Below are 19,754 nucleotides of genomic sequence, written 5' to 3' on the forward strand. Positions count from 1 at the left end.
AGTTGGACCCCATGTCAATCTTGTGATTGATCTTACCGAAGAACTTGAGAAGTTGGGGTACAAGCTTGGTAAAGAGCTTTCTGGAGATTTGATCTTGAAGTCAGTATATGATGCTAAATGTTTTCATTGTAAGAAGAATAGGCACTGGAAGAGAAACTGCAAGGAGTATCTTGTAACTCTAATAGGATAAGAAAAAATGTGAGACATTAATGAAAAATATTTTCAAGGTTTCTTTAGCTACTCCTTGTCACGACCCAAAATCTGACTAGTCGTGATGGCACCCAACCCGACCCGCTAGGTAAGCTAATTAACCACTAATCAATTCCAATAACAATTTATAAAGCAATTAAGTAATGAAATATCATAATCTTATACATTTCTCAAGAACTGGTAGTATAAATCATGAGGTTCTAAGAATAGAGATTACAAAGCGGAAATGAAATAAATACACAGTCTGTTTGATAAACAGAGTTTTACAGATCTAAAGCTACTACGAACAAGAGGCAGCTACAGCCGGGACACAGGTACATCTTCAGTCCAGCTTCCATCGATAATAGCAACATCAGCAGCCAATATCTGTACGCAAGGTGCAGAAGTGTAGTATGAGTACAACCGACCCCATGTACTCAATAAGTAACAAACCTAACGTTAGGTTGAAAGTAGTGACGAGCTTCTACCAAGGTCAGAGTTCAACTCCCAAAACCAACAATAATTCATAACAACATAAAGCAAGTAATACCAGAAATAACTCAACAATCAAATGCTCAACAAAACATGATTTCTGAAAATAGTTCTTCCTTTGCAGTACATCAATGAAAACCCAAATCGTGTACCAGAGTTGCCAAAAGTATGAATAAGTTTGAAAACAATAATTTTTCCAAAAATCCTTTCAATAATAAATAAGATGTTTCATTTTCTTTCCAGATAACCAGTGTAAACAAATGTATCGCTATGCCCATCTGCCAATATGTGTGAGAAATCATGAATGATGTGATACCGTACAGCATGAGGAAAATACATCTCTATGCATGTATGTCATGTGTGCATGTCAATGCAATGTATCTAAGAGATGAACTCATGTACTCACACTCTCAGAGTACTCAATCTCACTTTCTTACACATTCCATTCATTCATCATGCCCAATCACTCGGTACTGTATATGGCCAATCCGGCCCAGGAAAGATCCATTCCGGAATATACACATCAACTAATTATCAGTCACTCAGTACCGAGTAGGGCCAATCTAGCCCGTGAAGAAGATCCATCTCCAGGTATATAATACTTCGGACAAGATCCATATCCAGGGAAGATCCATCCCTCAATAATATCAACCACGCTCACTGGGGGTGTACAGACTCCGGAGGGGGTCCTTCAGCCCAAGCGCTATAAATCGCACGGACAACTCACGTGCTGCACGGACAACTCATGTGCTATATAAAGCCTATAAGGCCTGCTGCAGGCGGGCATCCCCGATCTACATAATAATATCTTCACAGTCAGGCTCTCGGCCTCCCTCAGTCATCAATCTCTCCAGTCTCTCGCTCATGGGCTCACAATGTCATGAAAATAGCCCAAAAATAATGATATGATGTATCAATAAATAACAGAGACTAAGATATGATATGCAATGAAATGAATATGACTAAGTATGAAATTTTATTTTAAACAAATAATTCACAGTAATATGACCTTTGTGGGTCTCAATAATACTGGCACATAGCCTCACATGATTTTTAATATGATTCTCAGCTCAATTTTTTAACACATAAAACTACATGGAAAATGCCAAGATTATGACTACAAAATTTCACGGAACCAATTTCGTCACAATTTCTATGGTGCACGCCCACACGCCCGTCACCTAGCATGTGCGTCACCTCCCAACAATTCACATAATACATATATTTGGGGTTCATACCCTCAGCTCCAAGATTAGAAGAGTTACTTATCTCGAACAAGACGAATCCAATTTCGAGCAAGATCAAAATGCTCCAGAAATCCCATTCTACGCGTATCAACTTCTGAACAGCTCAAATCTAGCCACAACAAATTTGATTCAGTCCACACAATTATAGGGATTAATTCCATATCAAAATACTAATAGTTTTTCACAAAATCCAAAATTACAGTCCAAAAATTGCCCGTGGGACCCACGTCTCGGAATCCGACGAAACTCACAAAATCCGACAACTCATCCAATTACAAGTTTAACCATACTAATTTCACTAAATTCTGACTCCAAATCGATGTTTAAAACATAAAAAGTCATTTTATGAACTTTAGGCCAACACCCCCAATTTCGTCTTTAAATTCATCAACCAATTGCTAAAAATGAAGATAGATTCATGGAATATAATCACAAGGGAGTCAAGAACACTTATCCCAAGCTGTGTGGAAAACTTCCTCTCCAAAGTCGCCCAAACCGAGCTCCAAAATGAGAAAAATCTCGGAAACCTTCATTTTTAACACTGCCCATGCATTTCCGCACCTGCGGTGCCTGGGCTCGCACCTGCGCATCCACTTTTGCGGAAGAATTGCGCGCCTGCGAACACAGCCAGCCTTCCAAATCCTCGCATTTGCGGCGCCCTTCTCGCATCTGCGGGCTCGCAGATGCGTATTACCCTCCACACCTGTGTTCTCCCAAGCCAGCCCCAGTTCCGCATCTGCGCCAACCACACCGCACATGCGGCATCGCACCTACGGCCAAGACCCTCGCAGGTGCGATCACACCAGAGGCAGCAATTCCAGCATTTTCCTTAAGTCCTAATTTGATCCGTTAACCATCCGAAACTCACCGAGGCCCACAGGACCTCAACCAAATACACCAACAAGTCCTAAAACATACCATGAACCTACTCGAGGCCTCAAATCACATCAAACAACATCAAAATGACGAATCATACCCCAATTTAAAATCTATGAACTTTAAAACTTCAACTTCCACACTCGATGCCGAAACCTATCAAATTACGTCTGATTGACCTCAAATTTAGCACGCAAGTCACATTTCACATTACGGACCTATCCCAATTTCCAGAATCGGATTCCAACCCCGATATCAAAAAGTCAACCCCTCGGTCAAACTTCCCAAAAATTCAACTTTCACCATTTCAAGCCTAATTCCACTACGAACCTCTAAATAACTTTCCTGACACACTTCTAAGTCCAAAATCAGCATACGGAGCTACTGGAATCATCATAATTCGAATCAGAAGTCATTTACACATAGATCAACATCCGGTTGACTTTTCCAACTTAAGCTTTTCATTTAAGAGACTAAGTGTCTCATTTCACTCTAAATTCTCTCCGGACCCGAACTAACTAACCCGATAAGTCATACAACAACTATAAAGTACAAATGGAGCATTAAATGGGGGAACGAGGCTGAAATGCTCAAAACGACCGGCCGGGTCGTTACATACTATTTCTTCAATGTGGGTATTAGATACTGGTAGTGGTTATAACATCTGTAATATGTTGCAAGGGTTCAAGATAAGTAGGAGGCTGAAGAAAGGAGAATTTAATCTACAAGTTGGAAATGGTGCAAAAGTTGCAGCCATAGTTGTAGGATCAATTTCTTTAATAATGCCTTCGAGCAAAGTTCTTATGCTGGATGGTTGTTATTATGTTCCTAAATTTATTTCAAACATAATTTCAACTTCTATGTTGGACAAGCGTATATATAGGAAATGGTATTTGCTCTATTCATTATGGTAATGATTTATATGTGAATGACTTTCTCCAACATAATATTTATGTCATACCTAATGTAAATGCAAATTCGATTATGCATATTTCTAGTCTAAAGAGAAAAGAGATGATCAAGCAAATCATACATACCTTTGGCATTGTAGGCTTGGTCATATTGGAGAGAAAAGAATTAACAAGTTGTACAAGGAAGGGTACCTTGACAAGTATGATTTTGAATCATATCCAACTTGTGAATCTTGTCTCAACGGAAAAATGACCAAATCTCCATTTACTGAAAGTAGAGAAAGAGCTTCTAAATTATTGGGACTAATTCATACAGATGTTTGTGGGCCCAAGAAAATTCAAGCTAGAGGTGGATATTTTTACTTTGTCACCTTCACTGATGATATGTCAAGATATGGATTTGTGTATCTTATGAAACATAAATTTGAATCTTTTGAAATGTTCAAAATGTTCCGTAATGAAGTTGAGAAACAAACTGGTAAAAGTATTAAAGTACTAAGGTCTGATAGAGGTGGAGAATATCTTAGTGAAAATTTTACTAGGTATCTCAAAGAGAATGGGATTCTCTCACAGTGGACACCTCCAGGAACACCACAACACAATGGTGTGTCTGAAAGAAAGAATCGAACCTTATAAGATATGGTTAGATCTATGATGAGGTTTACTGATCTTCCAATAAATTTATGTGGATATGCTTTGGAAGCAGCAACATACTTACTTAATAAAGTTCCCACTAAGTTAGACTCTACAACACCATATGAGATATAGAAAGGACGTAAGCCTAACCTTAAACATATTAAAATTTGGGATTGTCCAACTTATGTTAAGAGATTGTAGTCACTCAAGATTTGATAAGTGTAGGTTCATTGGGTATCCCAAAGAGCCAATGGGATATTATTTCTATCACCCTTCTGACCATAAGGTGTTTATGGCTAGAGGAGCAACCTTTTTGGGAAGGGAATTTTTTTCTTTTAGAAGGTAATTATATTGAAGAAATAGAACTTGATAAAGTTCAAGAAACTAATTAATCAACACAAAATCAAGATCATGAGACACAAGTTGAAGAACTTTTATTGGATGTTTTGAAGTTGTCAAGGAAGTTTCCATCTTCAGCGGTTGAAGTTCAAGAACTAAATGTAGTTCAAGAATAGGTTAATGAACCAGTTCCAAATCAAATTGAACAACAACCAAATCCAGCACAAGGTGAACAAGTTGTACAAGCACCTTTTAGAAGGTCTACACGAGATTGTCATGTACTAACTAGATTAAATCTAATGGTAAAATATGATGTATCAAATGAGGTTGATCATAATGATGATGAACCTAAGACCTATGAAGAGTCTATACAAAGTTTTGACTATGAGAGATGGAGAAAGGTCATGAAATCCGAAATGGAATCCATGAAGGAAAATCGAGTAGTTGAACCTTCAAAGTATATAAAACCTATAGATTGTAAACGGGGTTTTAAGAAAAGGATTGGAGTAGACAGAAAGGTGGAGACCTACAAAGCCCGTCTCGTTGCGAATTGATATCGTCAGAAAGAAGGAGTCGACTATGATGAGACTTTCTCTCCCGTGGCAATGCTCAAATCAATTCAGATTTTGCTTGATATAGTAGCATACAATGATTATGAAATATGGCAAATGAATGTGAAAACAACTTTCCTTAAAGGTGAGCTAGAAGATGATGTGTACATGACACAACCTAAAGGTTTCACATCTCCGTCTGATCATAATAAAATTTGCAAGCTACAGAGATCCATTTATAGACTAAAGCAAGCTTCTCGAAGTTGGAATATTCATTTTAACAAGACAATTGAAAAGTTCAATTTTGTTAGATGCGAAGAAGAGGCTTGTGTGTATAAAAAGGTTAGTGGGAGCACAATTATATTTTTAATATTGTATGTTGATGATATATTGCTCATAGGGAATGATGTACCAACATTGCAAAGTACCAAGATTTGGCTATCTGAACAATTCTCCATGAAAGACTTGGGAGAAGCAACTTATATATTGGGAATAAAGATCTATAGAGATAGATCAAGGAAGCTGCTTGGGCTTTCCCAATCTTTGTACATTGATACCACCTTAAAGAGGTATAACATGGATAATTCCAAAAGAGGCTATCTACCGATAGGCACTGGAATTACTCTCAGTAGGGAGGATTGTCCTAAAACACCTGAAGAGAGAGAACGCATGAGTAGGATCCCATACACTAGTGCAGTCGGAGCTATCATGTATACCATGACATGTACACATCCTGATATGGCTTAGGCACTAGGAGTGACTAGCCGATATCAGGCAAATCCCGGTGAGGAACATTGGAATGTGGTGAAGACCATTCTTAAGTACTTAAGAAGGACTAAAGACCAATTCCTCATTTATGGAGATTCTGAGTTGAAACTTGAAGGTATTAATGATGCAAGTTTCTCTTCAGATAGTGACGATAGCAAATCTATTTCTGGTTATATATTCACCTTAAATGATGGTGCAGTGAGTTGGAAAAGTTCCAAACAAGCTACAGTAGTTGATTCAGTGACTGCAGCAGAATATATAACAGCTAGTGAAGCTGCTAAGGAAGTTGTATGGATGAAAAAGTTCTTAACTGAACTTGGTGTGGTTCCTTCAATAGAAGGTGCAGTTCCATTGTTGTGTGACAACACTGGAGCCATTGCTGAAGCAAAAGAACCAAGATCACACCAAAAATGCAAACACATTTTGCGAAGGTATCACTTGATAAGAGAGATCATTGAACGTGGAGACGTTGAGATTCAAAAGGTCGATAGAAAGAAAAATGTTGCAGACCCATTCACTAAAGCTCTTGGCGCAAAGGAGTTTGCAAAGCACAAGTGAAAATTGGGAATAAAGTACAAGAGCGATTGGCTCTAGTGCAAGTGGGAGATTGTTAGGGATATAGTAGATATGTCCTAGATCCAATTTCATATTTGATGATTGAAACATATTTTTGTAAACGTTATTTGATATAAAATATATATGGCATTTGATATTCTTTTATCAAAGTTTATTAATTACTTGATAAATTTAATAAGGTCCTTGATTAAATTTTGAGACTTGTCATCGTGATGGAGATCATAACAATGAGAGTAAAGTCTCTTACCATTTAATCTAAATTTTGTCCTTGATCATAGGATTATTAATTTGGACATTAGTAATCCGGTTAGATCAATATTTATGTGATCGTCTTTATGTGATAAAGATTAGTTGATCTCATTAACTAAATTACATAGATAGATGATGCATATAGAGATATGATCATTGAACCGACTCAATAGGATATTCTCTTGAAGAATGTGATGTAAGATCCTTTGACCTGAGATCGTCATAGTAATTGACAAGTTATTTATTGTGCTTTGATACTTGACACCTATGGCCCTAGGGCGATAGTTGAAAGGATATTGGGTATAATTAAATACTTGTAGAATTAGTGTTTGATCAAGATGGAATCTGTCAACTCTTGGTAATGAATTTAAGCTACATGTTGTCATAAATTATAAATGACCAAATAAGACCTTGGCCAGGGCAATTGAATGAAAAGAAGAAAAGAGTTTCTTAGGTCATTCAATAGTCGATTATATTTGACATGCACACATAGTTGGTCGCCTATTAGGATTTGACAGTTGAACCATATTCTAGGGTGACTCAGAGCTATAAAGACAAGGAAATATTACTTTATTCTTCTACTGGTTCGTGAGAGTAAATTGTATACTTCATTCTATCTGGCCGTTAAGGAGTGTTGCTAGACGCCACCCTTGATTAGTAAATTGATATGATTAATTTACTACCGGTTTGGTATTGAACCTATGGGGTCGCACACGAACGAGTGTTCTGATCTTTGTTAAGGATTAGTTAACTTATTATTTGACAATTGAATTAAAGAATTTAATTAGTCAAATAAATAAAGTTATTAGTCCAAATGAAATATTATTATATTCTTTGCTAGCATAGAGAATATAATTAATATTGTGAACAAATTGAACTTTTCTATTTGGAATAGAAAATTAAATTATATCTCTTGGTTGAAATATATATATATATATATGTGATATATATATATATATATATATATATAAGATTCATAAAGATTAATTTGATCAATCCAATTCATTAATTTGATCAATCCAATTAAGAATTGGATTGACGTGAAAGTCAACGTCGGTTATTTCATCCCATAAGAGTGGGATTGGTAATTTTAATAATAAATAATTTCTTGAAGTCCAATTTGGAATTGGACAGCATCTTCACGTCAAAGTCCTTAAGGACGTTGGTCACGTCGTTAATCCCTTTGGAAGGGAATTTGATATTTTGCAATAAAATATTATGGTATAGTTTAATTTTGGAATTAAACTTGCACCCCAAGTAAATCATCACCTCAATCAAATAGGAAAAAGGTTTATAGGTGATACTATATAAAGTTTGGAAGTTTGACCGGAAAATTGACTTTATTGATATCGGGGTCGGAATCCGATTCCGGAAATTTGAAACAACTCCATTATGTCATTTATGACTCGTGTACAAAATTTGAAGTCATTCCGGATTGATTTGACACGTTTCGGCACAAGATATAGAATTTAGAAATTTGGAAAATTTATAAGTTCGATTCGAGGTGCAATTTGTAATTTCGACGTTGTTCGATGTAATTTGAGACCTCGAGTAAGTCTGTGTTATGTTACAGACTTATTGGTATATTCAGATGAGGTACCGAGTGGCTCGGGTGAGTTTCGGACGGGGTTCGGATTGATTGGAACCTTGTTGAAGCTGCTGGAATTTGGGATTTGTTGATGCAACTGCTTCTGCGGAAGCTTGGTCGTAGAAGTGACTTCACGGAAGCGAGCAGTCCATCGCAGAAGCGGACTGGGCAGTGCTGAGCAAGAGCCGCAGATGCGGAGCCATCTGTGCAGAAGCGCGGCCGTAGATGCGGTGCTTTTGATCGCAAAAGCGAAAGGGCGGGCCTTCAGGGGTGTGCGCAGAAGCGCAACTTTTTCCGCAGAGCGATGGTCACAGATGCGACCTACTGTCCGCAAATGCGGAAACGCTGGGCAGAATACCTTATATTCGAAGGTTCAACATTTTACCCATTTTTCGGATTTTGGAGCTAGGTTTGGGCGACCATGGAGAGGAATTTCATCACACAACTTGGGATAAGTGTTCTTGAATTAATCTTCATTTTCGGCGTTAAATTATTGATTTTTCAAGGGAAATAAGAGGAATTATCTATAATTCCATAAAATAAATTTTCAAGTTTGGAAAATCGATTTAGAGTCGGATTTGAGTAAAATTAGTATGGTTGGACTCGTAATTGAATGGGTTGCCAGATTTTGGGAGTTTCGTCGAATTCTAAGACGTGGGATCCACTGTCGACTTTTCGAGCGGAGTTGAAATTTTTTGTAAATTGTTAAATTGTAAGCATTGGAGTAAATTGTGATTAATTTGCACGTTGTTTTAATAGATATAGATCGTTTGGCTTAAATTGAGGAGATAAGAAGGCGTTTGGGGTTGATACGCGCAAAATAGAATTTTCGAAGTATTGTTTATCTTGCTCGGCATTGGATTCGGCTTGTTCAAGGTAAGTAACATTTCTAAACTTGGAGCTGAGGGTATAAACCCCGAAAATACTTGTTATATGATTTGTTTGGAGGTGACACACATGCTAGGTGGCGGGCGTGTGGGCGTGCACCATAGAAATTTTGACTTAATTGATTCCGTGGAGTTACATAATCAAATAATCATGTCATTATCCACATATCCTCCACATGTTAGAGGAATTGAGCCGAGACTCATGTTAAAGATCATGTTTAGGCTACGTACCTTTTTTTGGGACCCACAGAGGTCTTATTGCTCTTGAATTACTTGTTTAAATTTATAATTTTGTACTCAATCACATCTATCATTTGCATATCATATTTCAGTCTCTGTTGCCATTCATTGATAAATCATATCATCATGTCGGGCCGATTTTCATGATATTGTGAGCCCAAAAAACTGGAGAGATTATTGACTAAGTGAGCCCGAGGGCCGGATTGTGAGTGATATTTATGGGATCGGGTTGCACGCCACAACATATTTTTATTTATTTATGCCTGGATCTGGCTTATTATAGCGCTTGGGCTGAAGGAGCCCCTCCGGAGTATGCACCCCACACAGTGAGCGCGGTTGATTTTATATTGAGGGATGGATCTTCCCTGGGCATGGATCTTGCCTGAATCATTTATATTTTTTGTATGGATCTTCCCTGGGCATGGATCTTGCCCGAATCATTTATATTTTTGGGATGGATTTTCCCTGGGCATGAATCTTGCCTAATTATTTATATTGAGAGATAGATCTTCCCTGGGCTGTATTGGCCCTATACAGTATTGAGTGACTGAATGTTAGTTATTATATATTTATATTTGGGTTGGATCTGCCTTGTACAATGCCGAGTGACTAAGTGTTCAGAATACTGAGCGTGATGAGTAGAAATGTGAGACAGTGAGAATGAGTACTCTGAGAGTGGGAGTACATAAGTTGATCATTGTGCTGCATTGCATTAGACATGCATACTTGATATGTAGGCATAAAGAAATATTTTTCCTCATGCCATTTGATAATGGAATTTCTTATCTGTCATTAAAGTTTTTTTTTTTTTGAGAAAAATCACAGATTTCAGACTTACTCATATTTTCATTGATTTTCGGCAAAGGATTTGAGTTTTTCTTTTATACTTGAAAAGAAAATGTTTATTTTCCGGAATTGTATACGAGCTAAGCATTTTATTGTTGAGTTATTATTTAGTGCTGCTTAAAATTATATTGTTATGAGATGTTATTGGATATTGGTGTGGACTCTGACCTTGGTACAAGCTCGTCACTACTTTCAACCTAAGGTTAGGTTTGTTACTTATTGAGTACATGAGGTCGGTTGTACTCATACTATACTTCTGCACCTTGCGTGCAGATTTTGGACGTTGATGTTGCTGTACATGGCAGGAGCTAGCATTGAAGATGTACCTGCGATCCAGTCACATCTGCCTCGTGTTCTGGGTAGCTTTAGAATTTTAAAATTTATTCATGTATATTTCAAACAGAAGATGTATTTTTCTATTTCACACCAGTTTTGTAAATTCTAATCTTAGAAGCTCATCATGTGGATCGGTATGATGACGTCCATACTTATCTTTGAGAGGCTACAGGGCATTTTAGGATAAACTTCTCGTCTTTCTTTATTTATCGTGCGACATTGATTCGGCTTGAAGCATACCTCTTTGAATTCATTCCTGTAACGACCCGGCCAATTGTTTCGAGAGTTATAGCCCCGTTTCCCCCATTTCTAATTCTTTTGTGCTTTACAGCTGTATTATGTCTTACTGGGTTGGTTGGTTCGGGTCCGGAGTGGTTTTGGAGCGAATTGAGACACTTATTCTCTTAATTGGAAGCTTAAGTTGGAAAAAGTCGACCGGATGTCGACTTATGGGAAAACGACATCGGATTTGAATTTTTATGGTTTTGTTAGCTCCGTTAGTTGATTTCGGACTTAGGAGCGCGTCCGGAATGTGATTTGGAGGTCCGTAGTAGAAATAGGCTTGGATTGGCAAAAGTTGGAATTTTGGCGATTTTGGCCGGCAGTGGAAATTTTGATATCCAGGTCGGATTGGATTTCCGGAAGTTGGAATAGGTTCTGGTGTCATTTTTGACTTGTGTGTAAAATTTGAGGTCAACCGGACATGTTTTGGTAGGTTTCGGCATTGTTGTGGAATTTGGAAGTTTAGAAGTTCTTTAGGCTTGAATCCGGGCATAATTTGACGTTTTGATGTTGTTTTGAGGGATTCGAAGGTTCGACTAAGTTCATATCGGGTTATAGGACTTGTTGGTATAATTGGTTGAGGTCCCGGAGGCCTCGGGCTGATTGCGGGTGGTTAACAGCTTGATGGGAGTTGAGGAATTGCAGCTGAAGTTGCAGCTACTGGTGTAACCGCACCTGCGGAATGGGAACCACAGGTGCTAGCCCGTAAAAGTGAAGGAAGAGCCGTAGATGCGGCTAAGGAGGATCTGGGCAGAGGGCGCAAGTGCGATGGAATTCCTGCACCTGTGATGGTTGCAGAAGCGGATTTAGGGGCGCAGGTGCGAGTTTGGACCGCAGGGGCGATGTAGTTCCCGCACCCGCGAAGAGCGCAGATGCGGTCACTTGATAGCAGGAGCAGAGGCAGTGTTTTAGTGATTTTCCGTAGAAGCGGGGCTTTGCCCGCAGATGCGGCTCCGCAGATACGGAAATGGAGCCGCAGGTGCGAGAAGTCTGGGAAGAACCTATAAATAGAAGACTTCGAGATTTTTCACCATTTTCATCCTTGTGCCTATTTATCTTCAATAATGGTGTTTTCCCACTGATCTTTACACTTAGTTGGTGAGTGTTTGAGGTGAGATTTGGGAGATTAGGGCTTGGGAATTGGAGAGTGAATTTTGGGGTTTTGGAGGGGCAATTGAGGTCGGATTTTGATAAATTTGGTATGGTTAGACTCATGAGTGAATGGACTTTCGGGTTTAATGACTTTCGTCGGGATTCGAGACGTGGGCCCGGGGGGCCGGGTTGAGCCGATTTCGAATTTTGGACTATATTTTAGTATTTTTCTTGTGGAATTGATCCTTTTAGCTAATATTGATTATCTCGTACTGTTTGTGGCTAGATTCAGGGCATTTGGAGGCCGATTCGAGAGGCAAAGGCATTTCAGAGTAGGATTTCTGTGTGGTTGAGGTAAGTAACAACCTTAAATCTGGTTTTGAGGGTATGAAACCCCAAGAATTGGTATGATGTGAATATTTGGAGGTGATGCACATGCTAGGTGACGGGCGTGTGAGCGTGCACCGTGAGGGATTGTGACTTGGTCCGTCCTGTGAGACTGTAAAGTCGAATAACCATTGTTATTACTTGTTTTTCCTTGTCTTTGAGCAATTGACTGCCTTTCATGTTAGAAACCATGCTTAGGCCATATGATATCACTGTTGGGACCCGCAGCAGTCGTATACTTGTTGAATTGACTGCTAATTGCTGTCTTGTACTCAGTCACAGTCTTACTTGTGTGTTATATCTCCGTTCCCTCTCATTTCTTGTTGATACTTGTTGTATTCTCGGTTTGGGCTAGTTATTATGATATTCTGTGAGCCCGAGGGACTGGAGAGGTTAGTGACTGAGATAGGGCCTGAGTGACGAGCTGCAAGCTGTGAGGTATATGGATCGGGTTGCGCGCCGCAATAAGCCTTCGGGCTATATATATATATATATAATTATTGGATCGGGTTACACGCCACAACAATATTGGATCGGGTTGCACGCCGCAACATTATTGGATCGGGTTGCACGCCGTAACAATATTGGATCGGGCTGCACGCCGCAACGCTTGGACTGAAGGAGCCCCTCCGGAGTCTGTACCCCCTAGTGAGCGCAGGTGCCTATTGAGAGTGTGTATTGAGGGCTGAGAGCCGAGAGTATGAGCTGTTGAGTGACTGCTGCCTTGTGAGGATGTACTTGCTTTTATTTATTATTGCACTTAGTTGTTATCTGTTGTTGTTGTGAAATTTTTGGAAGATTCATATCTGTTTTACTTGAGCTCGAACTGATTTCACTTATACCACCGGATTTGAAAGCATGTTTACTCTTTACTGAAAACTTTTTAAATGATCTGTATTTTTATAGCTCGTCACTGCTTCTCAGTTCCTTATTTAATTTTGTTACTTGCTGAGTTGGTTGTATTCATGCTACACCCTGCACTTCATGTGCAGATCCAGGTGTGTACGGTTCTGGCGGTCGTTGAGTTCGTGCGCGAGCTGATTATCGGAGACTTACGAGGTAGCTACCAGTGTCGGCAGTCCTTGTTTCTCCTTTCTTATTATCTTTTCTCTCTTATATTGGCATTTGGCACAGATTGTAGTAGACTCTGTTTCTAGATGGTTTGTTAGATGCTCATGACTTAGTGACACCCCGATGTCGGGCTATCATTCTGCACTTGTGTTTTGGGTTTTTACCCCGTTATTATGTAAACCTTCAGTTATTTTAATTGCTTTAGCTCACTTCTGTTATATATTGAAAGCATATTGAGAATGTCGGCTTGCCTAGTTCCACGATAGGCGCCATCACGACTGGTTAGGTATTTGGGTCGTGACAAGTTGGTGTGAGAGCCTAGGTTACATAGGTCTCATGAGTCATGAGCAGGTTTAGTAGAGTCTTGAGGATTGGTACGAAGACGTCTGTACTTATCTTCGAGAGGCTACAGAACCCTTAGGAAACCCCACATTCTTGAATTCTTGTCGTGCGAATTTGTTGATTCTAGTAACTAAACATCTGTTGTTTCATTCTCTCACAGATGGTGAGGACTTGTACTACGGGGCAGGAAAGACAGCCACCAGTACCACTAGCCAGGGCCACGAGAGGCCGAGGTCGCGGTAGGGGCAGAGGTGCAGCCCGCACAGCAGCTGGGGCAGTACCTGCAGATCCACCAGTTGCCCCAGATCAGGACCAGATTCCAGTAGTGGATGCACTAGCTCAGGCACCACTTGTGCCTACTGTGATTCCTCGCATTCAGGAGGCCTTAGCTCAGATTCTGACCGCGTGTACCAGTCTTGCTCAGGCGGTCTCTATTTCGGCCGCAGCAGCCACTTCTCAGGCCGGGGGAGGCGCTCAGACTCCCGCCGCCCGCACACCAGTGCAGGTGGTACAGGGATACCATACACCGGGGGCACCACCAGCCCAGCCGATTGCAACTGCTCAGGACTATGTGGTTTCTGTTATGCCTGAGGATGAGCAGCGTAGATTGGAGAGGTTTGGGAGACTCCAGCCTCCATACAGGGTTTCTTGGACAGGTGTCAGAGGATACTCCGTACATCAGGTATTCTGGAGATCAGTGGGGTCTCATTCTCTACCTTTCAGTTCTCTGGGGCTACATTCAGTTGGTGGGAGGCTTACGAGAGGCGTAGGCCGGTCGACGCAACACCCCTTACCTGGCAGCAGTTCTCTATTATCTTTCTGGAGAAGTTCGTTCCTCAGTCCCGTAGAGAGGAGCTGCGCATACAGTTTGAGCAGCTTCGTTAGGGTTATATGTCTGTGATGCAGTATGAGATGCGATTCTCGAAGTTGGCCCGTCATGCTATCTGGTTGGTTCCCATAGATAGGGAGAGGATCAGGAGGTTTATAGATGGCCTCACTTTTCAGCTGCGATTGCTTATGACCAGAGAAAGAGTGTCTGGTGCTACTTTTGATGAGGTTGTCAACATTGCTCGTCATATTGAGATGGTTCGCAGTCAGGAGAGGGTTGAGAGGGAGGCCAAGAGGCCTCGTGGACAGGTTGGATTTAGCGGTGCTCCTTCTGGGGGTCAGTTCCAGCACGGTAGAGGCTGTCCTTTCAGACATGCTCAGACGGCTCATCCAGTTCACCATGGTGCATCATCTAGCCATGGTTCTCATAGTTATTAGCAGGGCCGTTCATCTCTCGGTGCCCTCCCAGTGCAGAGTTCCTCCCATACTCCATCGGGTCAGGGTTCGTCTATGCCAGGTCCTTCTTATCTCAGTGCCCGGAGCTCCCTTCAGTCCCCTGCACCAACACCGGAGAGTTGCTATGAGTGTGGGGAGTTTGGTCACATGAGGAGAGAGTGTCCCCGTATAGTGGGAGGTCCTGCTCCGCAGAGGAGACAGTCTATGTCATCAGCACCAGCCCCTCCACCACCCGCTCAGCCAGCTCGAGATGGAGCCCAGTCAGCCAGGGGTCGCTCTAGAGGGGGAGGCAGATCAGGGGGTGGCCAGGCCCATTTTTATGCCCTCCCTGCCAGACCAGATGCCATTTCTTCAGATGCTGTGATTACAGGTATTGTCTTAGTTTGCCACAGAGATGCCTCTGTATTATTTGACCCTGGTTCCACTTATTCATATGTTTCCTCGTATTTCACTCATTTTCTGGATATTCCCCATGAGTATTTAGTCTCATCTATTCATGTATCTACTCCTGTGGGTGATACTATTATTGTGGACCGCGTATATCGGTCATGTGTGGTGACTATTGGCGGTCTGGAGACCAAAGTGGATCTTTTGCTGCTCAGTATGGTCGATTTTGATGTGATATTGGGTATGGATTGGTTGTCTCCATTTCATTCTATTCTAGATTGTCATGCTAAGATTGTGACGTTGGCGATGCCGGGGTTGCCGAGGGTTGAGTGGAGCAGTTCTATAGACTATGTTCCCAGTAGAGTGATTTCATACTTGAAGGCTTAATAGATGGTTGAGAAGGGTTGTCTATCCTATTTGGCTTTTGTGAAGGATGTTAGTGCAAAGACTCTTGCCATTGATTCTGTTCTAGTGGTGCGTGATTTTCCGGATGTGTTTCCTGCAGACCTGCCGGGCATGCCGCCTGACAGGAATATTAACTTCGATATTGATTTGGTGCTGGGCACTCAGCCCATTTCTATTCCACCGTATCATATGGCGCCGACAGGGTTGAAAGAATTGAAGGAACAACTTCAGGAACTCCTTGATAAGGGTTTATTCGGCCAAGAGTGTCACCTTGGGGTGCACCGATTCTATTTGTAAAGAAGAAGGATGGTTCTATGAGGATGTGCATTGACTATAGGCAGTTGAACAAGGTCACAGTCAAGAACAAGTATCCTTTGCCACGCATTGATGATCTATTTGACCAGCTTCAGGGGGCGAGGGTGTTCTCCAAGATTGATTTGAGGTCAGGATGTCACTAGTTGAAGATTCGGGAGTCGGATATTCTTAAGCAAGCTTTCAGGACCCAATATGGCCATTATGAGATCCTTGTGATGTTTTTTGGGCTGACTAACGCCCCAGCATCGTTCATGCATTTGATGAACAGTGTGTTTCAGCCTTATTTGGACTCGTTCGTTATTGTATTCATTGATGATATCCTGGTATACTCTCGTAGCCAGGAGGAGCATGCCCAACATCTAAGGATTGTGTTAAAGAGATTAAGGGAGGATAAGCTTTATGCAAAGTTCTCCAAGTGTGAGTTTTGGCTCGGTTCAGTGGCGTTCTTGGGGCACGTGGTGTCTAGCGAGGGTATTCAGGTGGATCCGAAGAAGATAGAGGTGGTGTAGAGTTGGCCCAGACCGTCCTCAGCCACGGAGATTATGAGCTTTCTTGGTTTGGCAGGCTATTACCATCGTTTCGTGGAGGGTTTTTCATCTATTGCATCGCCCTTAACCAAATTGACCTAAAAGGGTCCTCCATTCAGGTGGTCGGATGAGTGCGAGGATAGCTTTCAGAAGCTCAAGATTGCTTTGACCACGACCCCAGTTTTAGTTCTTCCATCAGCTTCTGGTTCTTACACAGTGTATTGTGATGACTCGCGGATAGGAATTGGATGTGTTCTGATGCAGGAGGGTAGAGTGATTGCTTATGTTTCGCGCCAGTTGAAGACCCATGAGAAGAACTATCCTATCCATGATCTTGAGTTAGCAGCTATTGTTCACGCCTTGAAGATTTGGCGGCACTATCTGTAAGGGGTTCATTGTGAGATCTACACTGATCACCGGAGTTTGCAGCATATGTTCAAACAGAAGGATCTTAACTTGCGTCAGCGAAGGTGGTTGGAGCTTCTCAAGAACTATGATATTACCATTTTGTACCTTCCCGGGAAGGCCAATGTGGTGGTCGATACCCTGAGTTACCGGGCGAAGAGTTTGGGGAGTTTAGCATATCTTCCAGCAGCAGAGAGACCCTTGGCATTGGATGTTCAGGCCTTAGCTAGCCAGCTTGTCAGATTGGATATTTTGGAGTGGTATTGGCTTGTGTGGTCTCTAGGTCTTCTATTTATGATTGTATCAGGGAGCGTCAGTATTATATCTGCCAAGTGTAGGGCTCTTTTTGACTATACTTTTTTGATGAGGTAAGGGCCTAGCCAGCTCGGGGCGAACTTTCCTTTTGCTTCTTTCTAATAAGGAAATATACATTTCAAAACAAGTTGTCCTACCTCAAATTGTCTTGGGCGCACTTTTTTATTGTAAGTGCGTGCCATTCTTTGTTGGTATAACTGACCGAAACAAACTGCCGCCAAACGCTTTCCATCAGTTAAACTCAACTGTTCCAATCGGGACTTGACCCAGTCAGTGTCCTCGATCCCTACTTCAATAATGATTCGGAGAGAGGGAATCTCAACTTCAGCAGGTATGACCGCTTTAGTGCCATAAACCAACAAGTAGGGCGTTGCGCCATATGATGTACGGACAGTTGTCTGGTATCCTAAAAGAGCAAAAGGCAGTTTCTCGTGCCATTTTCTAGACCCTTGGACCATCTTCCTAAGAATCTTCTTGTTGTTCTTATTTCGCAGCTTCAACATATCCATTAGCCTTGGGACGGTAAGGAGTAGAATTGCGATGCTCAATTTTAAATTTTTCACATACCTCCTTAATCAGATGACTATTCAAATTAGCAGCATTATCTATGATAATGGTTTTTGGAATACCAAAACGACAGATGATGTTGGAGTGGACAAAGTCTACTACTACTTTCTTGGTAACTTCTTTCAATGTAATAGCTTCCACCTATTTGGTGAAGTAATCAATTGCAACCAAGATGAATCTATGCCCATTTGAAGCTTTTGGCTCGATTGGCCCAATGACATCCATTCCGCAAGCGACAAAAGGCCAAGGAGCCGACATAGGATACAACTCTAAAGGAGGCGAGTGAATCAAGTCACTGTGAATCTGACATTGGTGGCACTTGCGAACAAAACGAAAGCAATCTTGCTCCATAGTAAGCCAATAATATCATGCCCGAAGGATTTTCTTTGCTAGAACATATCCATTCATGTGCGGACCACATACTCCTGAATGCACTTCATTCATAATCATTTCAGCTTCTTTGGCATCCACACATCTCAACAAATTCAAATCCGAAGTCCTTTTGTATAGGATTTCCCCACTCAAAAATAAACCATTAGAGAGTCGCCTAATAGTTCTCTTTTGATCCATATTAGCATGTTTTGGATATTCTCTTATTTTTAGATACTGTTTAATATCACGGTACCATGGTTCACCATCTGGTTCTGCTTTAATTGTGTTGCAATAACCATGTTGATCCCAAATTTGAATTTTTAATAGGTCAATGTGAGTATTACCTAGGTATGGAAGCATTGAGGCCAGGGTGGCCAAGGCATCAGCTAATTCATTGTGAAACCTGGGAATGTACCTAAACTCGATGGACTTGAACCTTTTGCTAAGATCTTCCACACATTGTCTAAATGGAATGATCTTGATGTTTTGAGTCTCCCAATCACCTTGAGCCTGTCGAATAAGCAAATTTGAATCTCTCATCACCAATAGTTCATGCACATTTAGGTTTATTGCCATGTTCAGACCCATGATGCAAGCTTCATATTCTGCCGCATTGTTTGTATAGAAGAAACAAATTCGCATCATGGCAGGGTAATGTTGCTCAATAGGTGATATAAGAATTGCCCCAATACCTACGCCTTTGATGTTAACAGCCCCATCAAAGTATAGTTTCCAAATTTGACTGTCATCTTGGACTACTTATTCAACTAAATTAACCTCTTCATCTGGGAAGTATGTGTTCGAAGATTCATACTCATCACCAACCGGGTTTTCTGCCAAATGATCAGCCAAAGCTTGTGCCTTCATGGCAGTACGAGTGACATAAACAATATCAAACTCTGTGAGCAAGATTTGCCATTTTGCCAATCTGCCAGTTGGCATCGGCTTCTGAAATATGTACTTCAAGGGATCCATTCGAGATATGAGGTAAATTGTATAGGCCAAAAGATAATGCCTAAGCTTCTGGGCGACCCAGGTTAAGGCGCAACATGTCCTTTCCAAAAGAGTGTATTTGGACTCATAAGTGGTGAACTTTTTGCTCAAATAAAATATTGCTTGTTCCTTTTTGCCTGTGGCATCAGGTCAACCCAGAACACAGCTAAAGGAACTATCCATTACTGACAGATATAAAAACAGAGGTCTACCAGGTTCCGGCAGGACCAAAACAGGGGGATTTGACAAATATTCCTTGATCTTATCAAAGGCTTCTTG

At 41.0% G+C, this 19,754-nt stretch overlaps 1 protein-coding gene across 1 annotated transcript; it reads right to left on the reverse strand.

Moving 5' to 3' along the window:
* Positions 1–18,026: 18,026 nt before the first annotated feature.
* Positions 18,027–19,058, reverse strand: LOC142177322 (uncharacterized). The gene is made up of 2 exons (XM_075245796.1): positions 18,534–19,058; positions 18,027–18,251 (listed from the first exon to the last, which is right to left on the reverse strand). Exons 1-2 carry the CDS (start codon positions 19,056–19,058, stop codon positions 18,027–18,029), a joined length of 750 nt encoding a protein of 249 aa, XP_075101897.1.
* Between the last annotated feature and the right edge of the window lie 696 nt (positions 19,059–19,754).

This window comes from Nicotiana tabacum, chromosome 23 (genome assembly GCF_000715075.1).
Source record: "Nicotiana tabacum cultivar K326 chromosome 23, ASM71507v2, whole genome shotgun sequence".
Taxonomy (NCBI): domain Eukaryota; kingdom Viridiplantae; phylum Streptophyta; class Magnoliopsida; order Solanales; family Solanaceae; genus Nicotiana; species Nicotiana tabacum.